Consider the following 23,217-nt stretch of genomic DNA (forward strand, 5'->3'; position numbering starts at 1 on the left):
TTTCGCTGTAGGAAGTTTTCACTGTAAATAAATGAATAAATAGTGGAAGAATGTTCAAAATGATACAATTCGTAGTTCCTCCACGTCCCGAATGTTCCCGACTAAACTGATAATTACAATAAAAATTTCTCTCACGCCACGGGAACGACATTATACGGCGTCGCCGGGTTAATTAAAAAAAGAGCGTTCGCGATGCCGCAAAGTAAATATTAAACCGTTAATCGCCTTACGTGTATGTGTATTAACATCACCATGGATAACGGACGGCGGGAAACGTCCGTCTCCACTCGTGGTTGGAACGCGCGACCGCCATGGACGACGCCACAAAGAAAAAAACCCAAAAGCCACCGTTCGAGCTGAGGGTGGTGACTTTTATGCTCAAGAGCAAAACTTTTTACGTGACCTTCTCCGCCATTTTCGTCGCCTTCATCCTGTCGGTGTACGCTTACGCTGTGTACAAGACCGATGCGGACTTGGACCCCAGAAACACCTCCATGGTGAAGTTCGTCGACCACGTGGCCAACCTCATACTGATGGCTTCGAACATAATCAGCGTGTGTTACTGGGGCCGCTTCCGAAAACTATACGAGCTCGTGTCCGAAGCCCTCGCGGACGAGTACTGCTTCCTCGTCACCATCACCAAATGTGAATTTTTGAGGTTGCTCAGGTATTACAACCTGTTCATCGTGCTCATCTTGGTGGCGGACGTGTACTTCATCGTCGAGAACTTCGGATGGGGAGAGTTCCACCTGATCATATCACGAGACGTCCAGTTCTACACCTACAACTTCGTATCGATCGTCATGCTGATCATCGCTTCGTACATCATCAACAGGTACCTCCAGGATGTTCGCAATACCAGTTCCAAATGTTCGAGGCTAATATTTTATTCTTAACACAAAGTTCCGCATAACGTGGACTAAGCAGAGGAAGCTCCTCAAAATATTGATCTACAGCTTCCATAATTTATTCGTGGCTCTTAAATTTTTAACGCCAAGCTGGGGGCTAGGTCTGGAGAGTAGGGAGGATGCGGCATCGATTTTGTGCTTCAACGATAGTCTTGCCCTTTTCAAGGTAATCAATGTATATAATTCCCTTCGCAGCTCAGGAAACAGTAGCCATAACATTGTTACTTTCGAAAATCGATGAAATCGGATTTTCGAAAGTGTCTGCGCTCGTATAAAAATTTTATATCTCGGTAACGGTAGGTCCTATGGGATCGCCGTTGGTACAGAAATGATCGCCGTCGAAAAAAAAAAATTTTTGTCTGTCCCTTTTCCGTTCTCCGTTCTCATCTTTTGGTTTTTCGTGAATAACTTTCGAACTGTTGGAGCTACAATATTGAAATTTGCCAACTTTTTAACCCTCCGCGAGGCACATAAGCTTGTAAAAAATGGCCCCGATCCGACGGTATCCATCTTTTTTCGCGATTTTCGACTGTTTGCGACTGTGTCCGAAATTTGAAGCAATTGACTTCATATTTGGTACATATATGCAGCTTCGCCCCGTGACGGAACCTATTGAAAATGGGGGGGCTGGGGGTCTGGAAATATTCTAAAAAAATAAAAAATCGCGCTTCAAAAAACATCATTTTTCAAAAACTGTTTACGAGACCAAAAAAATTCTTGAAGCAGAAGATACGGCTCTATAAACTTTTATTCGTGACAATTTTTCAAAAATTTTACAAAAAACCTGAACAATTGATCCCCCTATTATTCAAAACAACTGAAAGACTATGATTCAGGTCTCACTTTCTCTTATATTGCGCTATAGCCCGCATAGATAGCAAAAACTTTTGTATTTAAGGTTTTCACCTATTGTACAGGGTGTTCCCGATATTCCGTGCTAAATGTGTTCTAAATTTCCAGATATCAACTTCAAATTTAGCAGGGAAGTAAAAGACCTACAAAATTGTTTTTTTACAGAGTAAATTATTAGCCGCAAATCAAAAATCGTAAAAAAGATGACTAATTGGTTCAAACGGTGTCATAGGCTGCATCAAAAGCTTCAATTTTTGTATTTGCGGTTTTCGTTATCACATACGCTGCTCGGGATATTTGAAAAAGTCCATATTGAAATTGCTATTTCGAGGGCTGTCAAGACGCCATGACGTCATTGATTATTGAACTGAGGTGGCTTTTACTTGATGAAAATCCATTTATCAAAATAAATAAGAACTAAAAGTTCAGATTTTCACGAAATTATATATTATGACATGACAATTGTTTCGACAACACCGTGTCTTTATCAAATGTCACATTTGATAAAGACACGGTGTTGTCGAAACAATTGTCATGTCATAATATATAATTTCGTGAAAATCTGAACTTTTAGTTCTTATTTATTCTGTCATTGATTATTACGGCGCACTGCATGGTTTCAGAAAAAACTTATTTTCTCGAAAACCATTTACTATTTTCAAAAAAATCTTGAACCAGAACACATAGAAAATCCAGGGCTATAACCTGTACTTCGAACAATGATTGTATCATATACAGAGTGAGTCGTTTATGGGCAAAAAATCTAAAATATCCTAAAAATTTCCGTTTTCGTGACTATATTATTGGCGATAAATGAAAAACAGTTAAAGATGGGATAATTTTATTTGAACAGTATCGTAAACCGTGTCGTTATTATTTGTACAAATTTTGATATTTACCGATGTTTGCTGTAACTTTGAAGTTCGACGAGATGTGAAGTATATTTTATACATTTTTGAAGTGGTTATTTAATTTGTTTTGGTGTAAAACCTTTCAACGAGAAGTATTTTATGGCAGCACGTTTTTCCAATTTTCCTATTTTTACAAAAAACACGGAAAGGTGGTCTCAAACGCAAAATAACTTAGCGATTAGGCTGAAAAGTAGACCTAGTAACGCCACCTCTTGGTCAGGCAGGAAACTTTTCACCCCACCCTCGCACTTCCAAAACTTTTGGGTTCCTCCTGGTTGAGTTGTGAACTGAAACTAGCTCGCATTCAACTCTGTACCTGCTTATATATTGTTTGAGGGAGCGGAGCTAAAGGAGGGGCATGAACATAGTCTCGGATGAACGATTCCCATATTGGTGAACGGAAAAGAGACCTGGGAAGCGGTAAAGATTGTTTTGGTTGGCTATAGATTTATCTAGATCAGCAGATTTTTCGTGAGTAGAAAATTTGATTACATGCAAGATATATTCCAATACATTCTTTGTCGCTACATCCGGTAGCCTATCTGCATTATAAATTAAAGAGGAGCATAAATATCAAGCTTAAAATATTATGAATTAAAATGGAATTTTGATAAATACTTCTGGGATAGAAAAATACTGGTTGTGCACAAAATACTAATTTTTTATAGTATTATTATATTTATAGAATTTATAAAAGACGTTTTTTTTTTGCTGAAGTTTGATTTCGCGCTTTCCATTCATCAAAATTTAGTATATTTTCTGGTTAATTCTGTTTTCCAATTATTCCTTCTGCATGCACAATATCTTCATTTAACAACTACCCCTATTCCGCACTTCTATTCACGTATGTTTGACATATCCAAACGAAATGACGTATCAAAGAAACGTCAAAAAAAGGTCTCCATGTGACCTCGTCAAAATGTGACTAAATTTCGACGTCTTTATAACGTCTTTTGACGCCTCATGGGTCTTGGGTAATGGTTAGAGCTCGTACAACTGCTATTGCTAAACTTCCAACAGGTTCAGATCATCGAACCGATCGTTTGCTGCCCTGGGCTCAAAGTTTTTCGATTCCGGCACCATCGACGTCGGTACAGTAGCCGAGAATGACAGATGGAGAACATTCGCTGCCGAAATAAGAGCTACGGTCCAATTCCGCAACCAATCGTGCAGCTTGGCAGAGAAATTCAACGACATGTACGGCATCATTCTGCTGTCGTGCGTGATCTACGTCATCACCGCTATCGTCTGGAGCATCAACATCATTATTGGGTTCAACATGGCCGGCAACGAGCTCGGCAATTGGATACTGGGCACTTACATCGTCAGGATTATAAATGCCACGGTAAGCGTGAGAGAATTACGTATTCGCTTAATGAACATGCCATACAGTGGAGTAGTCACTTCCTTCGTAAAAAAAATAATCGACTTAGACTGAAATCATTAGTTAATTTATAAATTCTAGAATTAAATTTTTCAATTTTGCTTTTATGCTAAAAGCGCATATATTTCAAAAACTATTCGATTTGGGTAAAGGACATATGATACAAGAAATGTGCCAAGTTTTTAGGGGATTTTATTAAGCGTATAATATGCAGGTGTTTTATTAAAAAATATATAACTTTCGTCTGTCAAATAGCTTACAATTTTTTGAGCAACTTTTGTATTTGACGTTTTTTTCCCCTAACCTTAAATAAAGAAGTTTAAGGAGGGGGAGGGGACATTACGAATGACCACCCGGTACATCTTATGCGGTAAATAGAAAATGTACAAGGTGGGTCCAAAAGTTCTCTTTTTAAAGGGAATAATATTTTTTCAAATCCATTTTCGAATTATGTGTCAAATTTCACGCAAGATTCATGTGGCATAGAAGAATGAAAAATAGAATAACAGAAAGCAATTTTTTGGAATTTCCGCCTTTTTGCGAGTTTTTGCGATATTGCAAGTCTCGGTAATATAGGTAATAGCCCATTTCGTATGTAGAGGGTGGCTCGTTTAAGAGGGGCCTATACCTTAACTCGAAACAAAAGTTGTTTCTATTATTTTTAAATTTTCGTGATCTTCACATTTTTATGTATAGGGTGGTAAACCAAAGTTACATTTTTTTAAATAGAACACTCTACATTTTATTGCATTTTTGGATAGTTCTTTCAAAGACAATTTCACCATTTCGAACTTATTAACTGTCATCTGCAGAATTCGAGTTATCATTGTTGGGTTGCTTATTAATTAAATTAAATTTACAAATTTTCTTAAAACACGCGGTGTTGCTACTTTTCGCAAAATGATGCTAAAATGAGACACCCTTTATATTAATGGATTTTCGAATAGCCACTTTAATAGCAATTTCAATTATATAACATAGTAGGGGACTCTGACTTACCGTTTTGGCTTAATTGGCAGATAAAATTAAAAACTAGGTATATGATTTAAATTATTAGGATAAGAAACTGGGAATTAGCTTCTTATCAACTTGTTCACAACTCTTTTAGAGCATTATTAAGAAATCATATTAAAAACAGAATATTAAACTTTGCAGAATGTTGCCAAATTTGGCAAATTACTTATTTCTACGTTTAAATGTCTACGTAAAATGGTTACAAAAAATTACCACCTGCCTGTTGAAAGACACAAACACAAAATTGAAGATATTATTAATTTTCACCTTTTTGACATAATCATGGCAGTAGCTTTGAAAACAATAGTTGTTCTCTGTTGTGGTAATATTACTGATTTTTTGAGAGGCATCAGTGTATTATAATATTTTTTTGGACTTCCACTATTTTTTATTTAATTTATTAAGTTGCATTTTTGTTGAGTCTATTTTGTATAATGTATACGAAGGAGGGAAAGGTTGACCTATTAGATTGTTTCATCGCCAATAACGAAAGTCCGGCTCTTGCTCTCAGACAATATAGAGCCAAATTTCTCTACAGGCGTTCGCCAGGAAAAAAATATTTGCCATAATATACCTACAGTTTCGAACAAATGGCATTATTTTAGTGAAAAAAAGTGGGAGCCGAACGGTTTTGGATAAAAATGTGCAGCTGGATATTCATCTGCATTTCGAAAATACTCCAGAGACCTCCACAAGTATTGCCGGTTCAGACGTAGACGTAAGACGAAACACACTTCAAATGTGTTTAAACACTTATAAGCCATTTAAATTCGCACCCGTACAAAAGACTCGAATTTTGTAATATAATGAAGGATAGGCATTTTTTAGATACCATATTTTAAAATATAATTTGGACCAATGAATTAATATTTACAGCGTCTGCGGTGTTATTTAATATGCATTAGTGGAGTTCAGAAAACAAAAAATGTGTTTTTGAAGAAGCGAAGATCCGTGAAAGTATGGTGCGCAATCTGGAGATCTAGAATTTTAGGACATCCCAACATCCCTACAATATTTAAAAGGAATGAAATTCGACCACTTATACCAGAGCAGCGCCAAAATTTCCCGGCCTGAATATGAAATAAACAAAGTAGAGTAACATTTTTTTATTATTTTTCAATATAATCCCCCTTAACTTTAATACGCTTATTACATCTCTTTATTAACAACCCAATTTCTTTAAAAAAATATTCTTTTGGTTTGTCTGCAAAATGAGCTAAAATAGCCTCTTTTAACTCAACTTCTTCATTAAACCGCCGTCCACGTAAGTCCTTTTTTCAAATATCCAAACAAATAATAGTCGCTGGGAGCCATATCTGGACTATAGGGAGCATATCTATCTGTTGGAATCCACACTCGAAAATGGCAGCTTGTGCAACACCAGCAGTATGGACAGGTGCATTATCGTGCAAAATACGCACGCCTCTGGTCAGTTTTTCTGGACGTTTTAGACGTATGCAGTCTCGCAATTTATGTAATAATGTTGCGTAATATTTACCATTGACAGTGGTATTAGTTTCGTTAAAATCTATCAAAAGAATTCCTTCATTATCCCAAAAGATCGTGGCTATCACCTTTTTTGTTGCCTGGCAGACTCTGAATTTTCTTGGAGGTGCTTCAGCGTTACGACGCCACTCCATTGATTCTTTATTCATATTAGAGAACCATAGTTTCATTTCCCGTCACAAAAGTTTCTATCACAGGCTTCGGTTCCGACCCATAGAGTTCCAAAAAAGACCGCGCACAGTCGACACGGCGTTGTTTTTGAATAGCCGAAAGGTTTTTAGGAACCCATCTTGCACTAACCTTATCTATACCTAAATGATCATGCAGGAGTCGACGAACACTTGTATCAGAAAACTTAGTAATTTTTTAGATTTCCTTTAAACGTCGATCACTCAATACCACCTCTTTCACAATCGCAACAATATCTTCCGTTATGACCTCCACTGGTCGACCAGTTCTTGAATTATCTTCAAGGGACTCCTGCTCCATTCGAAAACGTTTTGCCCATTCTTTCACCACAGAATACGAAGGAGCACTTTGGCCTTACACACCATCCAGCCTTTCTTTAATAATTTTAGGTGCTAACCCTTCTTTTGTCAAAAACTTTATAACTGCTCTATACTCAATTTGCGTTATTTGCGACAATTTTTCCGACACGTCTTGTTTAAAATGCTGTCAATAAAAAACTATTTGACGCAATACTTCAATTTTTTTAGCAGCCTACTAAGATATATATTTAAAAGAAGACAAAGTTTTATCGTGATACTGGAGCTGCATCTATGTCAGCCTGGAAATTTTGGCGCTAACCTCGTACATAATAATATTCCCCAATGAGAGTACCCAAATTTAATTTGGCAGCAAGATCGCTCTCCTTACCATCGAAGTGCTGCAATCGTTCGTTTTTTAAACGGAAATTTCAGAGAGTGCATTGAACAAAACGGAACCATCTGCTGGCCAGCGATGGGGCACATTGAAAGATATGGTTTACAAAGATAAACCGTCAACTATTTTGGAAGTAAAGCAACGAATTCGGGCTTCAATACACTACCTAAATGAAAGAAATTTCTTCTCAAATACCATTTAAAAATAGCATATACTACTTGTTTTCTTAAAAGCGGCGGACATATTGAAAAACTAATTTAATTAATTTTACTTATAAGTAATATGCATTAGCAGATAGTGTTAATTTTTTGTAATCATTTCACGTAGACATTTAACCGTAGAAATAAGTAATTTTCGAAATTTGACAACATTGTGCAAAGCTTAATATTCTGTTTTTAATATGATTTCCTAACAAGGCTCTAAAACAGTCGTGAACAAGTTGATAAGAAGCTAATTCCCAGTTTCATATCTTAATAATTTCAATCTTATACCCAGTCTTTAATTTCATCTGCCAATTATGCCAAAATGGTAAATCACAGACCCGTACTGTGTTATATAATTAAAATTGCTATTAAAGTGGCTATTCTAAAAACCAATAATATGCAGGGTGTCTCATTTAAGAAAATTGAGAAAGTATGATTTTGCGAAAAGTGGCAATATCGCGTGTTTTAAGAAAATATTTTAAATTTGATCATTGCTTACAGAAAAGTATTATTTTTTGTAAAAACAGTAGATGGAAAAAAGTTGAAAAAGTTAATAAGCAACCCAACAATGCTGGTTTAAACATAACCCGAATTGTGAAGATGACACAGCTCTACAAATAAAGATTTTTTTTGTTGTCCTGGATATTTGTGAAAATTTTTATGTTTTAGAGTGTGGACACGAATATATATGTATATGAAAGCACTGAATGTGCTCTTATTTTTATGATTTTCACAAATCTTATAATTTGAACAATAATCAGCTTTTTATTCATAAAAATCGATTTTATCAGTCATGATTAGGCTTCTGCACAACTTTTTCGCTCACGTGATCCCTACTCTTAGCGATCCCCACCCTTTGCTCCGCAGAACAGCTGAGATCTCAATTATTCGACAATACGAAGTACCTACACGTGAATCCAAATAAGTTCTTATGAGTTAATATTTCGTTTCAATTACTGAATATATATTTAAATATATATAGCTGTTTTGTCTTTTAAAATATGAGTTCGTCAAAAAGAAAGTCTAAATATAGTACTGATGTGTTTTGTTACATTTACGGTGTTTACTTAACAAAAAAACAACGAAATATTACAGGCTTTGTTAAGGAGGCTTACACTAAATATTTCGGTTTTAAAATCGACAAAGTTATGACTGTTCCGGAAAGTAAAGCTTGGAAAAGTTTTGTATTGCTGGTCGAAAATTTCCTAGGTTATCATAAAGCACCAAATTATGATGAAATTGTGCAAAATAAGCTGACAAATTTTCAGATTCTAGGATCAAATATGAATATCAAATTATACTATCTTCGCAATTGTCTAGATAATTTCCCGGATAATTTATTGAATTATAGTGAAGAACAGGGAGGGCGGTTCACACCAGGATCTAAAAGTGATACAACAACGATATCAGGGTAGCTGGGATTGTCTGCTGGTCTTTAAAAAAAGACTGTACAAAGAAGAGTTATAAAGGAAAAGCTAATAAAAGGTGTTTTATGGAAATATAGTATAAGTTTTTAACATTTTTTTCTCTATATACTTCAATGTTTGTTAATCCTTCAAAATAAAACTAATATTTTCAATATTTATGTCATTTTATTTTCCGATTTTTTTAAATTAAAATGAAAATAAAGATTTTAACAAATTGAGAGCAATTCTTACAAAATCATTGATAGTTTCATGAATTGTGAGTATAAATATATCTAAAATTAGTCTCATATCCAGAGCAACAAAACCATTGTACACCAGTGTGATCGCTACGAAGTTCGAAACGGTGCATCACAGATCTATACTCATATATATCGTTAAATTAGGATATTCTATTTTAAAAAATGTGAAAAGAGAAATTGAAACAACTTTTGCATTTTTTTTTGTAACCCCCGTAGGTCTCAAGATAAGATTCTTAAACAGGCCACCCTGTCCAAACGAAATGGGCTATTACCAATATTACTGAGACTTACAAAATCAAAAAAACTGGCAAAAAATTACTTTCTATTATTCTACTTTTTATTATTCTACGCCACATGAATTTTGCGTGAAATTTGACACATAATTCGAAAATGGATTTGAAAAAATTTTAATCCCTTTAAAAAAAGAACTTTGGTCTTGATATCTACTTTCGGACCCACCCTGAACATTTCCTATTTACCGCATAAGATGTACCGGGTGGTCATTTGTAATGTCCACTCTCCCTCCTTAAACTTCTTTATTTAAGGTTAGGGGAAAAAACGTCAAATACAATTGCTAAAAAAATTCTAAGCTATTTGAGAGATGAAAGTTATTTATTTTTTAATAAAACACCTTCATATTATACGCTTAATGAAATCTCTCAATAGTTTTTGAAATATATGCGCTTCTAGCATAAAAGCAACACTCAAATTTTTTTTTAAAGTTTAGAATTCAACCAAAAAACAAAGTGTTTGTTTATAACTGACAGCGACAGTTTCAAATTTAGCAAAACTATGCTCCTATTGTCATATATAAAGTGCCTTATTCGCAAAGAAAAAAAAAAGAATTTTGGAAACGTTTATTAAACCGAATAAGAAGGTTAGCTTTGGTTAGTTCCGAATTTTGAACAACAGGACTGTAAAAGAAGCATCGCTCAAGAGGAGTTAAACGACGTCAATGATGATCTTGATATGCTCAAAAACGTCATTGGTAACCAATCATGGCTATATGGTTGTGACGTCGAAAATAAAGCCCGATCGATCGATCAAAAGTCAAGGTTTTGCTTATTGTTTTCTTTGATTATCGTGATGTAGTGCGTCAAGAGTTCTTACCACATAAGCCACGTGCTCATTCATTTTTGCTTGTGTCGCAGGAAAAAATGTCCAATCTAGTAATTTTCAACAATTCCAGCCCAAACATTTACCGAAAACTGTTCTTGGTGGCATATGATTATTGTGGAAATTTCTGATTGCATTTCTGGAAAAGTTAGGTTCGTCTCTAAATAGTACTTCTTGGTCAAACGAGGGATAATGCGCAATTTTTTCCAAAAACCATTGACAAAAATTAACACGTAAGGGAAGTAACGCTTGGACTCGTTGAATATGAAATGGGTACAATAGAAAACCGTGCAAAATTTTCCAAACCAAAAAGTGCGAGATACTCAGCCTATATCCAGTTTTTCTAATACTAAGTTCAGGATACTGATCAATAGAATTTAAAACTGCTTCTTCAATTTCTAGAGTTCTCTAAAGTTTCAGTCATCCTTCTATGTACATTTAAAAATGTTCGTCTATCTTGTATGACTTTATTAGGAAAGCGCTCTTCATATAATCACCTAGCTTCCGGCGCACTGCCAAACCAGTGCTGAGGCAGCTGTTAATGCTGGTACTTTGGGAGGGTTAGAACTCGAAGGAATGGTCTGTTCATAGATATAAGAAAAAAAACATACAATGCAACAAGATTAATACCTAAAGTTTCAATCATATAATTTTTCAAAAATGTTCGTTATAAATAGTTAAAAAAAAAACAATCGTTTCTAAAGATATTTTGCCTTTTTAAATTTTTTTCATTCTTTTTTTTTTTTTTCATTTTATTTTACATAGTATATCATCTCACCGGCTCCCAGAATATTCTGTGCAGATTATAAAAAAACTCACTTTTCAGATTTTTTTAACACGTCCAAAGTTTCCGCTTTCTGTGGAATAAAAAATCGCAATAACAAAAAATAAGGGAAGTAGTAAATTTTTCAAAAAGTGCTAGAAAAATGAAAATTATTAAAAAATGTCAGAAATATCTGCCCATTTTATAATTATTTGATTAGCATTATCTCACGACTTTCGTTTGCTCGAGCACTGATTCTTTGAATCTATGCAATGATTTGCTGGAACCACTTTAAAAAAAATTGACAATTTTACTTTTCTTAACATCTACTATGTTGCTACCAAAGACATTCTATCGAAAGGAGACAAGACAAGTAATAAAATGACTAGGACCCGGCAGCCAACATAAACAAACATTTATGAATTGGTTCCGTCAATCACCTGCTTCAGTGGTAATCATATGCGTTTATGATATTATGATATTATCGGTTGTGTGCCACATAAACATGTTATGCTTTTTAAATGCATACAACGAGTCAATCCTCACGGAATCACGAATCCTCAAAAATTGAGACTCTTGTTTTGAGATTTTACTTACACTGGACTTAATGAAGTTTGAAAAAGTCATTGTCACAATCCGTTAAAAAATAGAGTTTCTATTAAAAGAGCTTATTACCCAACTGCTCCAGTGATGGCCCATCAGGAATATTCAAATACTGAATATCGCGGTATGCATTTTTGCTACGGAAGATCAAATGGAAATGCAGATCAAGCACGACGTCTTTATATCGAGGCTTATCACAATAGAATAGAACAGCATTTTTTAAAATGTATAGGAAAGTTTTTAAAAATGAACGGTGGGCATTTTGAAAATGAATTGTAATTAGCGTTGTATAGTCTGTCCATAGATATAAGATAGTGACCAAATACTTTTGAATGGGATTATCCAAAAGTGGCCAGTAATCGACGGTACAAGTAATATTTGTACCCAGTTAATTATATTTTGTAGGGCGTCGCTTTTTGTTATGACCATGTACTTGGTCTTCTTTGGGTTGAGCTTCAAACCAAAGTGTCTACTGGCAGTGACGACCTTATTTAGCAGTTCTTGTAGATCATGCGTATTTTCAGCAAGAAGGACATGGATGACACTAAAATAATCACTATAATAACGCACTTCAGCAACATCAAGAGTGAAATTAGGGAAATGCGTCTCCAGGGATGCCGTATATGGTCTGTTCATAGATATAAGAAAGTGACCAATTGCTTTTGAATGGGATTATCCAAGGGTGGTGATTAACATACAATGCAACAAGATTATTACCTAAAGTTTCGGAATTTAAATTCAGGTAAAATTGTGGTCCGTAATAGAAAATAATTTTATACCGACCTGTGTTTAATATTCTTTGGTTTGGTATACTACTTAGTTTAAGTTTATTAGCAATCATTCTTATTTCGTGTGTAATACAGCGTGTGTTGAATCGTGTGCGAATTATGCAAAATATGTGCGAGTCTAGTGTATCTCATTAGATGCTCCCGCCCAAATGTAGAAAACACTATTCTATTGAGACTAAGGAAGTTATAAACACTATTCTATTGAGACTAAGGAAGTTATAAACAATGTTTATTTGACTCTCATTGAACGTGGTGCCAGCAAGCAAGCATCTTTAGAAGAAACGGCCACATTGACGAAAATTCCAACATCAACTGTATGGAAAATTATGAATAATCCCATTTCAGCGAGGAAAAAAAGAAGCGATGCTGACATTTTCTCGAGTGTAGAAGAAAGTGATCAAGATATAATACGGCGTAAAATTGACCAGTTATACGAGGAACAAAGCGTGCCTACATTAGATATCTTAATTAGGAGGCTTGACAAAGATGAAACCGGTGTTAAATGTGGCAAAACTACCTTATGGAAGTGTATTCAACACATGTGTTTTAGATTAAAAAAAAAATGACACAAGGTAAGTTTTAATGGAATCTTTTAGAACTCGGAAATGGCTACTGGAATAGCTAGGAAAAATTAGGATTTACAGAGAACAACCAATTATTTACTTGGATGAAACCTGGTTCAACACTTATGATGAAAAGGGTTGGGTTGACTCAACTGAGAAGTGTAAAACAAACGCGCCATCAAAAAGAGGTAAAAGAATAAATATTTTGCATGCTGGGTCTAAAGATAGTTGCATTCCAAATGGACTTTCTCTGTCTGCGAAAAATATTACAGATTCTTCTCTGGATTACCATGAAGACCGCTGATTTATTTGTTGCTTTAAAAACAAACTAGTTCCAAACATTCCTCCTAATAGCGTAATGGTAATGGACAAAGCAAGTTATCACAGTAGACCGTTGACTAAAACCCCTTCCTCATGTGACACAAAAGCAACAATCCAAAACTACATGTATAATAACGACATTTATTTTCACGAAGAATATACCAAAAAGCAATTAATTGAGGTTCTACAAAGCTTGAACCTACAAAAGGAATACGTCTGTGATAATTATGCAAAAAATCTGGGGCATACCTTACCACTGAATATTTAATCCCATTGAACATATTTGGCACAAACTGAAATCTGCCAATCGTCGGAACAATGTTTTTCCCCGTGTTAACCCCAATGTCCTCAAACTTATAGAAACCGAAGTTTTTAACATCCCTCCACAAAGTTGGGCAAATTCTGTTAAACATATAGAAAAAGCGGAACAATCGTATATTGATATTGCAAATAATATAGAACATATAATAATTAGAACAGGCGATGATAGCGGTAGTGATACTGATTTATTATGTGAATAATTTTAAGTAATTTAAGTAGGTAATCAAAATAATTTGTAATTTTATTTTAGATTTAAACATAAATATATACATAAATTAATAAATAGTGTTTAGTATCTTTCCTAACAAAACCCCAAATAATTAAATTCTAAGCAAATTACGGACCTGTTCGGCCATATTTCATTCTTACAGCTTACCCGGATCTTTCCAAGCCAAGACATAAAATGCTTGTCTGCCAACTCATCATTAGTAAACTCGACCATTCTTCTGAAGAACTCAATTTAACAACTGAATTAATATATTAACGATATTGTTGTGACCATGCAGAGGAGAAGTTTCATTTTTTTAAGCGAACATCTTATTCCAAAAACCAAGACATTAAATTTCTTGGAAAATGATTGGAGATTGTAAGAATATTTTTTGTTGCAATAGAAATCAGTGGCGTACCGTCCATGCCTGGCAATGTAGGCAGGTGAAATTGTGAAATTCCTTACCGGAATGTGTTGCAGTCAAAGCGTTCATTTAGTAAATGTATACATTTACTAGCCAATGCATACATTTGCTAAACTCCGTAGTTAAAGTATTCATTTTAACCGAAATGAACACATTTGCTAGTGGATGTATGCATTCACGGACTGCTTCTAGTCAAAGTGGAAAGTGAGTTAAATTTACCTGGAAACCTAAAACCTAACCTCTTTATTCGTGCTTGCGCCGTTTGCTGTTTGTTGTTTTTCCGTTTGAGATTCTTGGTAAGTGATCGAGTGCAATCACAGATCAATAATGCCCGAGCAGAATCAAAAGAAAACTTACATAAACAAGCTAAGCGCATGAAATTAATTTCCGATGCTTCGCATCCTCCGGCGAAGGTAGGAATGACAGTAAGAATTAAGGTACCGGAAGTTGATAGAGGACGGGGAGATTCTCGTGGAATATTGGGATGTTTATTAACCAAAACGGATGATGACTATTTTCAAATTGGAACACGCAATGGAATTTTAAAAGGGTTATATTCCAGATCTCAGTTTAGCGTGTGTCCCGAAAATATATTAACGCCAAATGATATTCAAGACAATGCCATTGAATTACCATTAAGAACTATTGCAACCAAACAGTTGATAGGTACCGGAGTACCGGACAGGGATTTTCTAAATGCCAATGTAAAACAAAATGTATACATATATATATATATATATATATATATATATATATATATATATATATATATATATATATATATATATATATATATATATATATATATATATATATATATGATGACACTATATTCCGGGATATCATCCGTTCGCTCGTTGAACTCCGACTGGAATCCTGCATCCGACTGGAATCCTGCAAATCTTGCATCCGACTGGAATCCTGCAGACGTTTCGCCAAAATCTCACTTGGCATCTTCAATGCTCGCGCTGTTCGAAGTGTTTTCGGAGTGTTCGGAGTGTTCGAAGTGTTACTTGCTAGACCTAGAAGTATTCAGCAAGTAAGACAGTCGTGCAGAGAAAAGTTCAAAGAACTTAATGTCTTAACAGTAACTGCAGTGTTCATACAGGAGTGCGTCATGTACTTTTTAAAAAATAGATCCTGTTTTACTCCTAATGAATCACAAACTGTTTATGCAACACGCACACAGAATTTTAGTTTTCCTCACCATCGACTCACAGGGACTGAAAAGGGTCCTTATTACCAGCGCATAAAAATATTCAACCACCTCCCGGAATGGATACAGAAAATTAGAACTGTTAAACTCTTAAAGAAAGAAAATTTTAATATTCTAGTCAGAATAGAACTACACATTATGGAAGAGTTTTTCACCAATATCAGGAAATTGTAAATATTGTTATTTAGACGCTATTTAATGTATGTACGAGGTTAGCGCCAAAATTTCCCGACCGGACATAGATCCAGCTTCAGTATCACGGTAAAGCTTTGTCTTCTTTTAAATATATATCTTAGAAAACTGCGAAAAAAAAATTGAAGTCTTGCGTCAAATAGTTTTTTATTGACAGCATTTTAAACAAGACGTGTCCGAAAAATATCGCAAATAACGCAAATTGAGTATAGAGCAGTTATAAAGTTTTTGAAAAAAGAAGGGTTAGCACCTAAAATTATTAAAGAATGGCTAGATGGTGTGTACGGCCAAAGCTTTCCTTCGTATTCTGTAGTGAAAGAATGGGCAAAACGTTTTCGAATGGGGCAGGAGTCCCTTGAAGATGATTCAAGAACTGGTCGACCAGTGGTGGTCATAACGGAAGATATTGTTGCCATTGTGGAAGAGGTGGTATTGAGTGATCGACGTTTAAAGGTCAAGGAAATCTCAGAAATTACTAAGCTTTCTGATACAAGTGTCCATCGAATCCTTCATGATCATTTAGGTATGGATAAGGTTAGTGCAAGATGCGTTCCTAAAAACCTTTAGGCTCTTCAAAAACAACGCTGTGACGAGTGTGTGCGGTCTTTTTGTAAATCTGTGGGTCGGAACCGAAGGCTGTGATAGAAACTATTGTGACGGGAGATGAAACTATGGTTCTCTATTATGACCCTCTATCGAAAAAAGAATCAATGGAGTGGCGTCGTAAGGGTGAAGTACCTCCAAGAAAATTGAGAGTCTACCAGTCAACAAAAAAGGTGATGGCCACGATCTTTTGGGATTGTGAAGAAATTCTTTCGATAGATTTTAAAGAAACTAATACCACTGTCAATGGTAAATATTACGCAACATTATTGCATAAATTGCGGGACTGCATACGTGCAAAACGTCGTGGAAAACTGACCAGAGGCGTGCGTCTTTTGCACGATAATACACATGTCCATATTGCTGGTGTTGCACAAGCTGCCATTTTAGAGTGTGGGTTCAAACAGATAGATCATCCTCCCTCTAGCCCAGATATGACCCCCAACGACTATTATTTGTTTGGATATTTGAAAAAGGACATACGTGGACGGCGGTTTAACGACGAAGTTGAGTTAAAAGAGGCTGTTTTAGCTCATTTTGCAGACAAACCAAAAGAATATTTTTTTAAAGGGATTGAGTTGTTAATAAAGAGATGTAATAAATGTATTGAAGTTAAGGGGGATTATATTAAAAAATAATAAAAAATTGTTACTCTGCTTTGTTTCTTTCATATTTAGGCCGGGAAATTTTGGCGCTGCCCTAGTACATATACTTTAAATAAAGATATATTATTATTAATTATTTATTATATTTGACGTTTTTTTCCCGTTACTTTAAATAAAATGTTTGAAGGGGGCCGGGCACATTATAAGTGATCACCCGGTACACGTTTTAAGCTTTACAGATGTTTGTTGTGGGAACATTTGCATTTCCTGATAAACAGTAAATAATGATCATAAGGTTTCTTATAAGCTGACTGGATGGTCTTCTCTTCCAGAGTCAAGCCGTCATCTTGGCGTATATCGGAGACGCCCTCATTCAAGAAGAGAAAAGAAGCGTGAACTGCTGTTGCGACTTTTTAAACAAACTAACCACAGGACAACCGTTTGAGGAAGTCATTAGGCGCGAATTGAACGCTTTCATCGACCAGATAGCGACCAGACCCGCGTTCTTCTCAGCCGGCGGCTTCTTCAAAATCGATTACGGGATTCTGAGCATCGTCGCCTCTAACGTGGTCACGTATTCCATTGTTCTGATCCAGTTTTCGATGCAGAACCTGAACTCGTCTGCGGCTAAAAATGGCGCGAAGTCCTAGACAGTATCGTTTTGGTTCGGCGGAATTCAATATTCAAAATAATCACATTCAAATTATTATTATCATTATTATTAAATATTTGTTCCGTATTTGTTTTTCTTTTCAGTTTTGCTCGTTCTATCGGTCAAAACCTAACGCAGAAAAATCACTAGACAGGCAACGTGGTGAAATTTTATTGTTAAGTGATAAGTAGAAAATTATTAAGGTTTCATCCCAAAGAAAACCAAAACAAACAACGCGATTTGAGATCTGCTAATGCTCGGTCCCGTTACGATTCGCCGTTCAAAATTATCAAGGTGAAACTGGAATCGCTCATGAATGGAGAGAGGATTGTTACGACTTTCTTTTACGTCTCGCTAAGTCGTAACCTCGGAAAATCGTACGAGTCTGCAGATCTGAACGTCCGTTTTAGCGCAACATCCCAAGTGATGTGACTTCCACGTCACAGGAAAGAAAAATTAATTAGTAACAAAAGTATATTATTGTTTTTCAATAACACGTTCCTATTTTTTCTTTTTTTATTTTCCGACCAAAACATGGCTTTAATAAAAATGTTATTACTACGACACTGGAGGCAGCTATTAGCAGATGACTTACCGTTTTGGCTTAATTGGCAGATAAAATTAAAAACTAGGTATATGATTTAAATTATTAGAATAAGAAACTGGGAATTAGCTTCTTATCAACTTGTTCACCACCGTTATTAAAAACAGAATATTAAGCTTTGCACAATGTTGCCAAATTTCTCAAATTACTTATTTCTACGTTTAAATGTCTAAGTGAAATGATTACAAAAAATTAACACTAACTACTAATGCATATTACTTACAAGTAAAATTGATTAAATTAGACCGATTTTTTTTCTTTATTTATTTTCCGACCAAAACATGACTTCAATAAAAATTTTATTACTACGACACTGGAGGCAGCTATTTGCAAAAGAAGACAGCAAATAGGATGAGTGTTGACAGTTGAGAGGCAAGAAAATCAGTCAAAAGTAGGAAGTAAATTAGGAAACGACCGTTTCCAAATCACCACGAACACTAGGAAAAGTATTGAGGAAAAATGTCTTGCCCAAATGTCCAGAAAAACAAAAAAAAAGCTTCATATATAGTTCCAGAACTTAAAGTTCTAAACGTGAAGCTGTGGCGAAATCAACTAAACTAGACCAACGTTTGGTAAGCCAAGTACAACGATTTTATCAAACTCCGATATGTTAGAAACCGTTCACAAAAAAAAAATAGACAATTTAAATATATTAAAAAGTTCCAAAGGGTCCCTAAGCCCGGCTGTAAGTTAATAATAATAATAATAATAGTAACAATAAATTGCCTTTATTCTTGTATATTGTTATATACAAATATACAGTAGAGAAGAGGCGAAGTCTAGCAAAAGCTACGCCACTTAATCTCTTAAATGTTTAAATTGAAAACTAAGATATAATTACATTGATTAATTAATAGTAATATGGAACTATAGAAAGTTATTAAAAGTAAAAATTAAAAGCATAACATTGAAAATCAAATTATTTGAGAAGTTGGCAGTTTCAAACTGAAGTATTTTTTAAATAATTTAATTGAATGTGATTTTACTGAATCGGGTATACTATTACAAATTACAACAGCGTTATAAGAAAATGATCTGCCGAACAAAGATAAACGATATCGTGGCAGTGAGAATTTGTACGGGTGCTTTAAAGTCACTGACCCTTCCCTTTCCTTCAGGACAGATTAAAATTCACCAGTATATTAAAGTTTTTCAAGAAAAAACTCTGAAAAGCTGAAAAACGAAATAAGTGATGAGGAAGTCATTATTTAAGTAGATTTTGCGAAAAATTATTCTGTTATCTCTCATGATGAAGTGTAATCTGCTCAATAAATTATGTAATTCGTTGGCCTTCTGTAACTATGACTATTTTGTTGTGGTTAGTGACAACCTAAATCACGACAAAACTTGCTTCTGGTTTTTTCTGAAGGTGATTATTCAGTAGCTAAGCTTGTGTTAGAGAATCTGTTCGTTGTTAATTTTTTGTAATTTTTCAATTTAAATAAAAAATGAAGGAAGAATATACCGGGTCACACAGGAAAGTGGGAACACTATATTATAACTCCTAAACAGCTTGAGATAGAGATTTCAAATTTGGAAGAGTTAATATAGGCTGAATGCCCAATTTTTTGACAACATGTAGTCAATAGTTGCATTTCCGGTTTGAGCGGAAACGACAGTAACTTTCAAATTTTAAATGACAGAACGTATATTTTCTTGCATTTTTGGATTCAGGATATATAAGATAGAACGGGTTTTCTCTTTTTTTTGTATCTTCAAATTTTTATTTAATTTTTGAAAATTGTGTCTCGGAGGCTCTGACCATCATAAATACTATTTACCCGGTCTCCTAATCATGTGAAAAATTGTAAATGTAAGTTTTCTTTACTTGTCTAATGGCAAATTGCATTCAATGTAATGAACCATTAATTTTTTAGGATAACCTAGTTTTTTTAAATAGCACTCTAGTGGCAGCAAACACTTTTTAAAACCGGTACTTTTTTTGCAAAATTTTGACACAAATACATTTTTTTAAAAACATAATATGGCTTTGCTTCCATTTATTATTCCAGTCCAGTCGGTCAGATTAAAAATGGACAAGCTTATGTAATGAAAAGAAAAAAACAGATTAGTATTTAAAAAAAATTAAAATTCAAGGGAGAGTTTCTTGTGATATCCAACTATTATAATTTTTTGTTGAAAGTGTTCCATTTTATTAATTTTCAAAAATTAAATAAAAATTTAGAAAAAAACAAAAAAAGGAAAAACCATCCTATCTTACGTAGAATGATCTCCTGAATTCAAAAATGCAACAAATATAGGTTCCTGTCGTTTCTCGGAAGTGCAACCATTTAGTCAAAAAATTGAACATTCAGCCTATATTAACCCTTCCAAATTTCAAATCGCTATCTCAAGTCGTTTAAAAGTTATAGTGTTCCCACTTTTTTGTGTCACCCGGTATACATTAGCATTTTAATTTTGTTCCATCCATACCGTCCCGTCCGTACCATAAAATAAAATTAAAAATTAAGTCCTCAATGACAATTGGAAAAATTTAAATAATATTTTAAATGTTTTTTATATTTATTTTATACTTTCTCTCAATCTTTTTAAACCAAATACTCTGTATATTTTTGCCCTTTTTCGAATTTATTGACAATTTTTATCAATTTCGAGGCAATATTAATGAAATTGCTGGTTATTTGAAAATTCTTTAAATATTTTAAAAATCCTTTGTTAGAAAATAAACAAATTTTAAAATTTATTTTAATTTAATTAATTTTACATTACATTACATAATCGAAAAACATTCAAATTTAATTTGGCAGTTATATATTAAATGTGTACTCAATCTGGAAGCAATATATACCACTTGCATTATTCAAAATGGTGGACACATGGAAAATTATTACAGCGTTTTAAATAAATGATTATCGATAAAGCAATTTCATAAAAAAAATGTTATAGAGGAGTTTCTAAAATAGGAGTATGTTTCTCTGTTGTCCAGCAGAGTGAGATCGGGAGATCTTGCTGGCCAATACCCAAAAGTAAAATAATTAATATAATTCTTGTGAAACCTCTTCAGTGCAGTGAGCCGGCGCCTCATCTATTTGGTACCTATTTGGTACGAAGTTCCTGAAGAATAAGATTATCGAGAAAATTATTTGCCACTGTTCTTAATATTTGAAGGTATTTTGCTACATGGTAAATTAAAAAACTTACTTTATTATCTTTTAATAAGAAAAACACAATTAAGGAAACTCATAATCATCAACATTCATTGCCTGAATTTTGATACATTTTAAATTAAATTTATACAACCGAACGGTGGAGAGGAAAATATACATGGCAGCACCTCCAACCTAAAATGGTCTAAAATGCTTTTATCGGACTTGTGTAAAACAACTTAATAAATAATTTAACCTAATCCATGCTGTTACAATTAGGCCCCATAATTTAATTAATTTAATTTATTAATGTAATTGATTAAATTCATCTTCCCTATAAAGATGTACGTAGTAGAGGAAAAATTAATTCAGAAAAATATTTGAAATCGACAAATCAACTCGAAATATCAACAATTATAGAAGGCTGGAAACCACCGAAAAAGGCGAAAAAGCAAATTTTGTCTGGAGTCTAATAGAATTAAAACATAGGTTTTATTTTATTTTTGACAAATTTTTGGGAAATAATTCGGAATTTCTGAGAAATAAGCAAAAATTTCTGAATTGGTTTTCAGGTATTCTGACCTATTTCTCATAGTTTCTTTATTTAAATCTTTCACACTTATTTATTGATTTATGACATTACTTTTTTGTTCTAATCTAATTCTGTCCAAAATGTTTACTTATTTCTCAGAAATTCTACCTTTTTTCCAGAAATTTAACTTAAAATCAAAATTTCTGTCTTGTTTTTCAGATTTGACTTGTTTCTCAAAACTCGAAATTTAAATCAGAATTTCTGATTGTAACCTGATTTTCTGAGAAATAAGTCAGAATTTCTGAGAAACTTATTCCTACTACAATTCTTAATTAATTCAAAAATCCATACTAATTTCTAACAAATTCGGACTTATTTCTCAGAAATTATAACTTACATTTCAGAAATTCTGACTTTTTTTTCGGATAATCTGATTTCAGTCAGAAATTTAATTTTTTTTCTACAAAATTTGCCAAATTTGACTTAAGTTATAATTTCTAATAAGGATTTTTGAATTAACTAAGAAGTTTGCGTTTCCCAAAAATTTTGACTCATTTCTCAGAAATTCTGATTTGTTTGCGAGACATTCAAGAAAAAGTCAAAATTTCCTACTCGTTTTTCGGATATTTTGCCTTATTTCTCAGAATTTCTGGCTTAAATCCTAAGTCGAAATTTCTTGATTTTCTGGGAAACAAGTCAGAATTTCTGAGAAATAAGTCAGACTTTCTGAGAAACTTGCCGAGACTAATATTCTTCGTTAATTCAAAAATTCCTACTAATTTCTAACAAACTCTGACTTGTTTCTCTGAGATTCTGACTTATTTCGCAAAAATTCTGACTTGTCCAGAAATTTTTCCTTATTCCTGAAAAATTTGCCAAATTCGGCTTAATTAGGAATTTCTGGAAAAAAAAATAAGAATTTTAATCGCAATAAGTTTCTCAAAAATTCTGACTTATTTCTCAGAAAATCAAATTAAGATAAGAAAATCCGTCTTAAGATTTAAGTCAGAAATTCTGAGAAATAAGTCAAAATATCTTAAAAGCAAGTCAGAAATTTTGACTTTAACCTCAATTTCTGAGAAATAAATGAGAACTTCTGAGAAACAAGTTAGAGTTTCCGAGAAATAAGTCAGAATTCTGAGAACCTTATTGCGACTAGAATTAAACCATAAAACTCCAATTTAATTTTCTTTTGGCCGTTCAGCGCTTTCGTAGATGCGACGCCTCGCGGAATTACAATCGGTCCTCGTCTAAAGAATTTTCCACGATATTT

The 23,217-nt window shown here is 34.0% G+C and overlaps 1 protein-coding gene across 1 annotated transcript; it reads left to right on the forward strand.

Annotated features, from left to right (window-relative positions):
* Nucleotides 1-254: 254 nt before the first annotated feature.
* On the forward strand, nt 255-17,739 carry LOC132705488 (uncharacterized). Its single transcript, XM_060676089.1, has 3 exons — nt 255-835; nt 3,692-4,016; nt 17,382-17,739. The coding sequence occupies exons 1-3, from the start codon at nt 312-314 to the stop codon at nt 17,697-17,699; spliced, it is 1,167 nt and encodes a 388-aa protein (XP_060532072.1). The 5' UTR covers nt 255-311; the 3' UTR covers nt 17,700-17,739.
* The last annotated feature ends 5,478 nt before the right edge of the window (nt 17,740-23,217 follow it).

Source organism: Cylas formicarius, unplaced genomic scaffold (genome assembly GCF_029955315.1).
Source record: "Cylas formicarius isolate icCylForm1 unplaced genomic scaffold, icCylForm1.1 PGA_scaffold_7__23_contigs__length_41026272, whole genome shotgun sequence".
Lineage (NCBI taxonomy): Eukaryota > Metazoa > Arthropoda > Insecta > Coleoptera > Brentidae > Cylas > Cylas formicarius.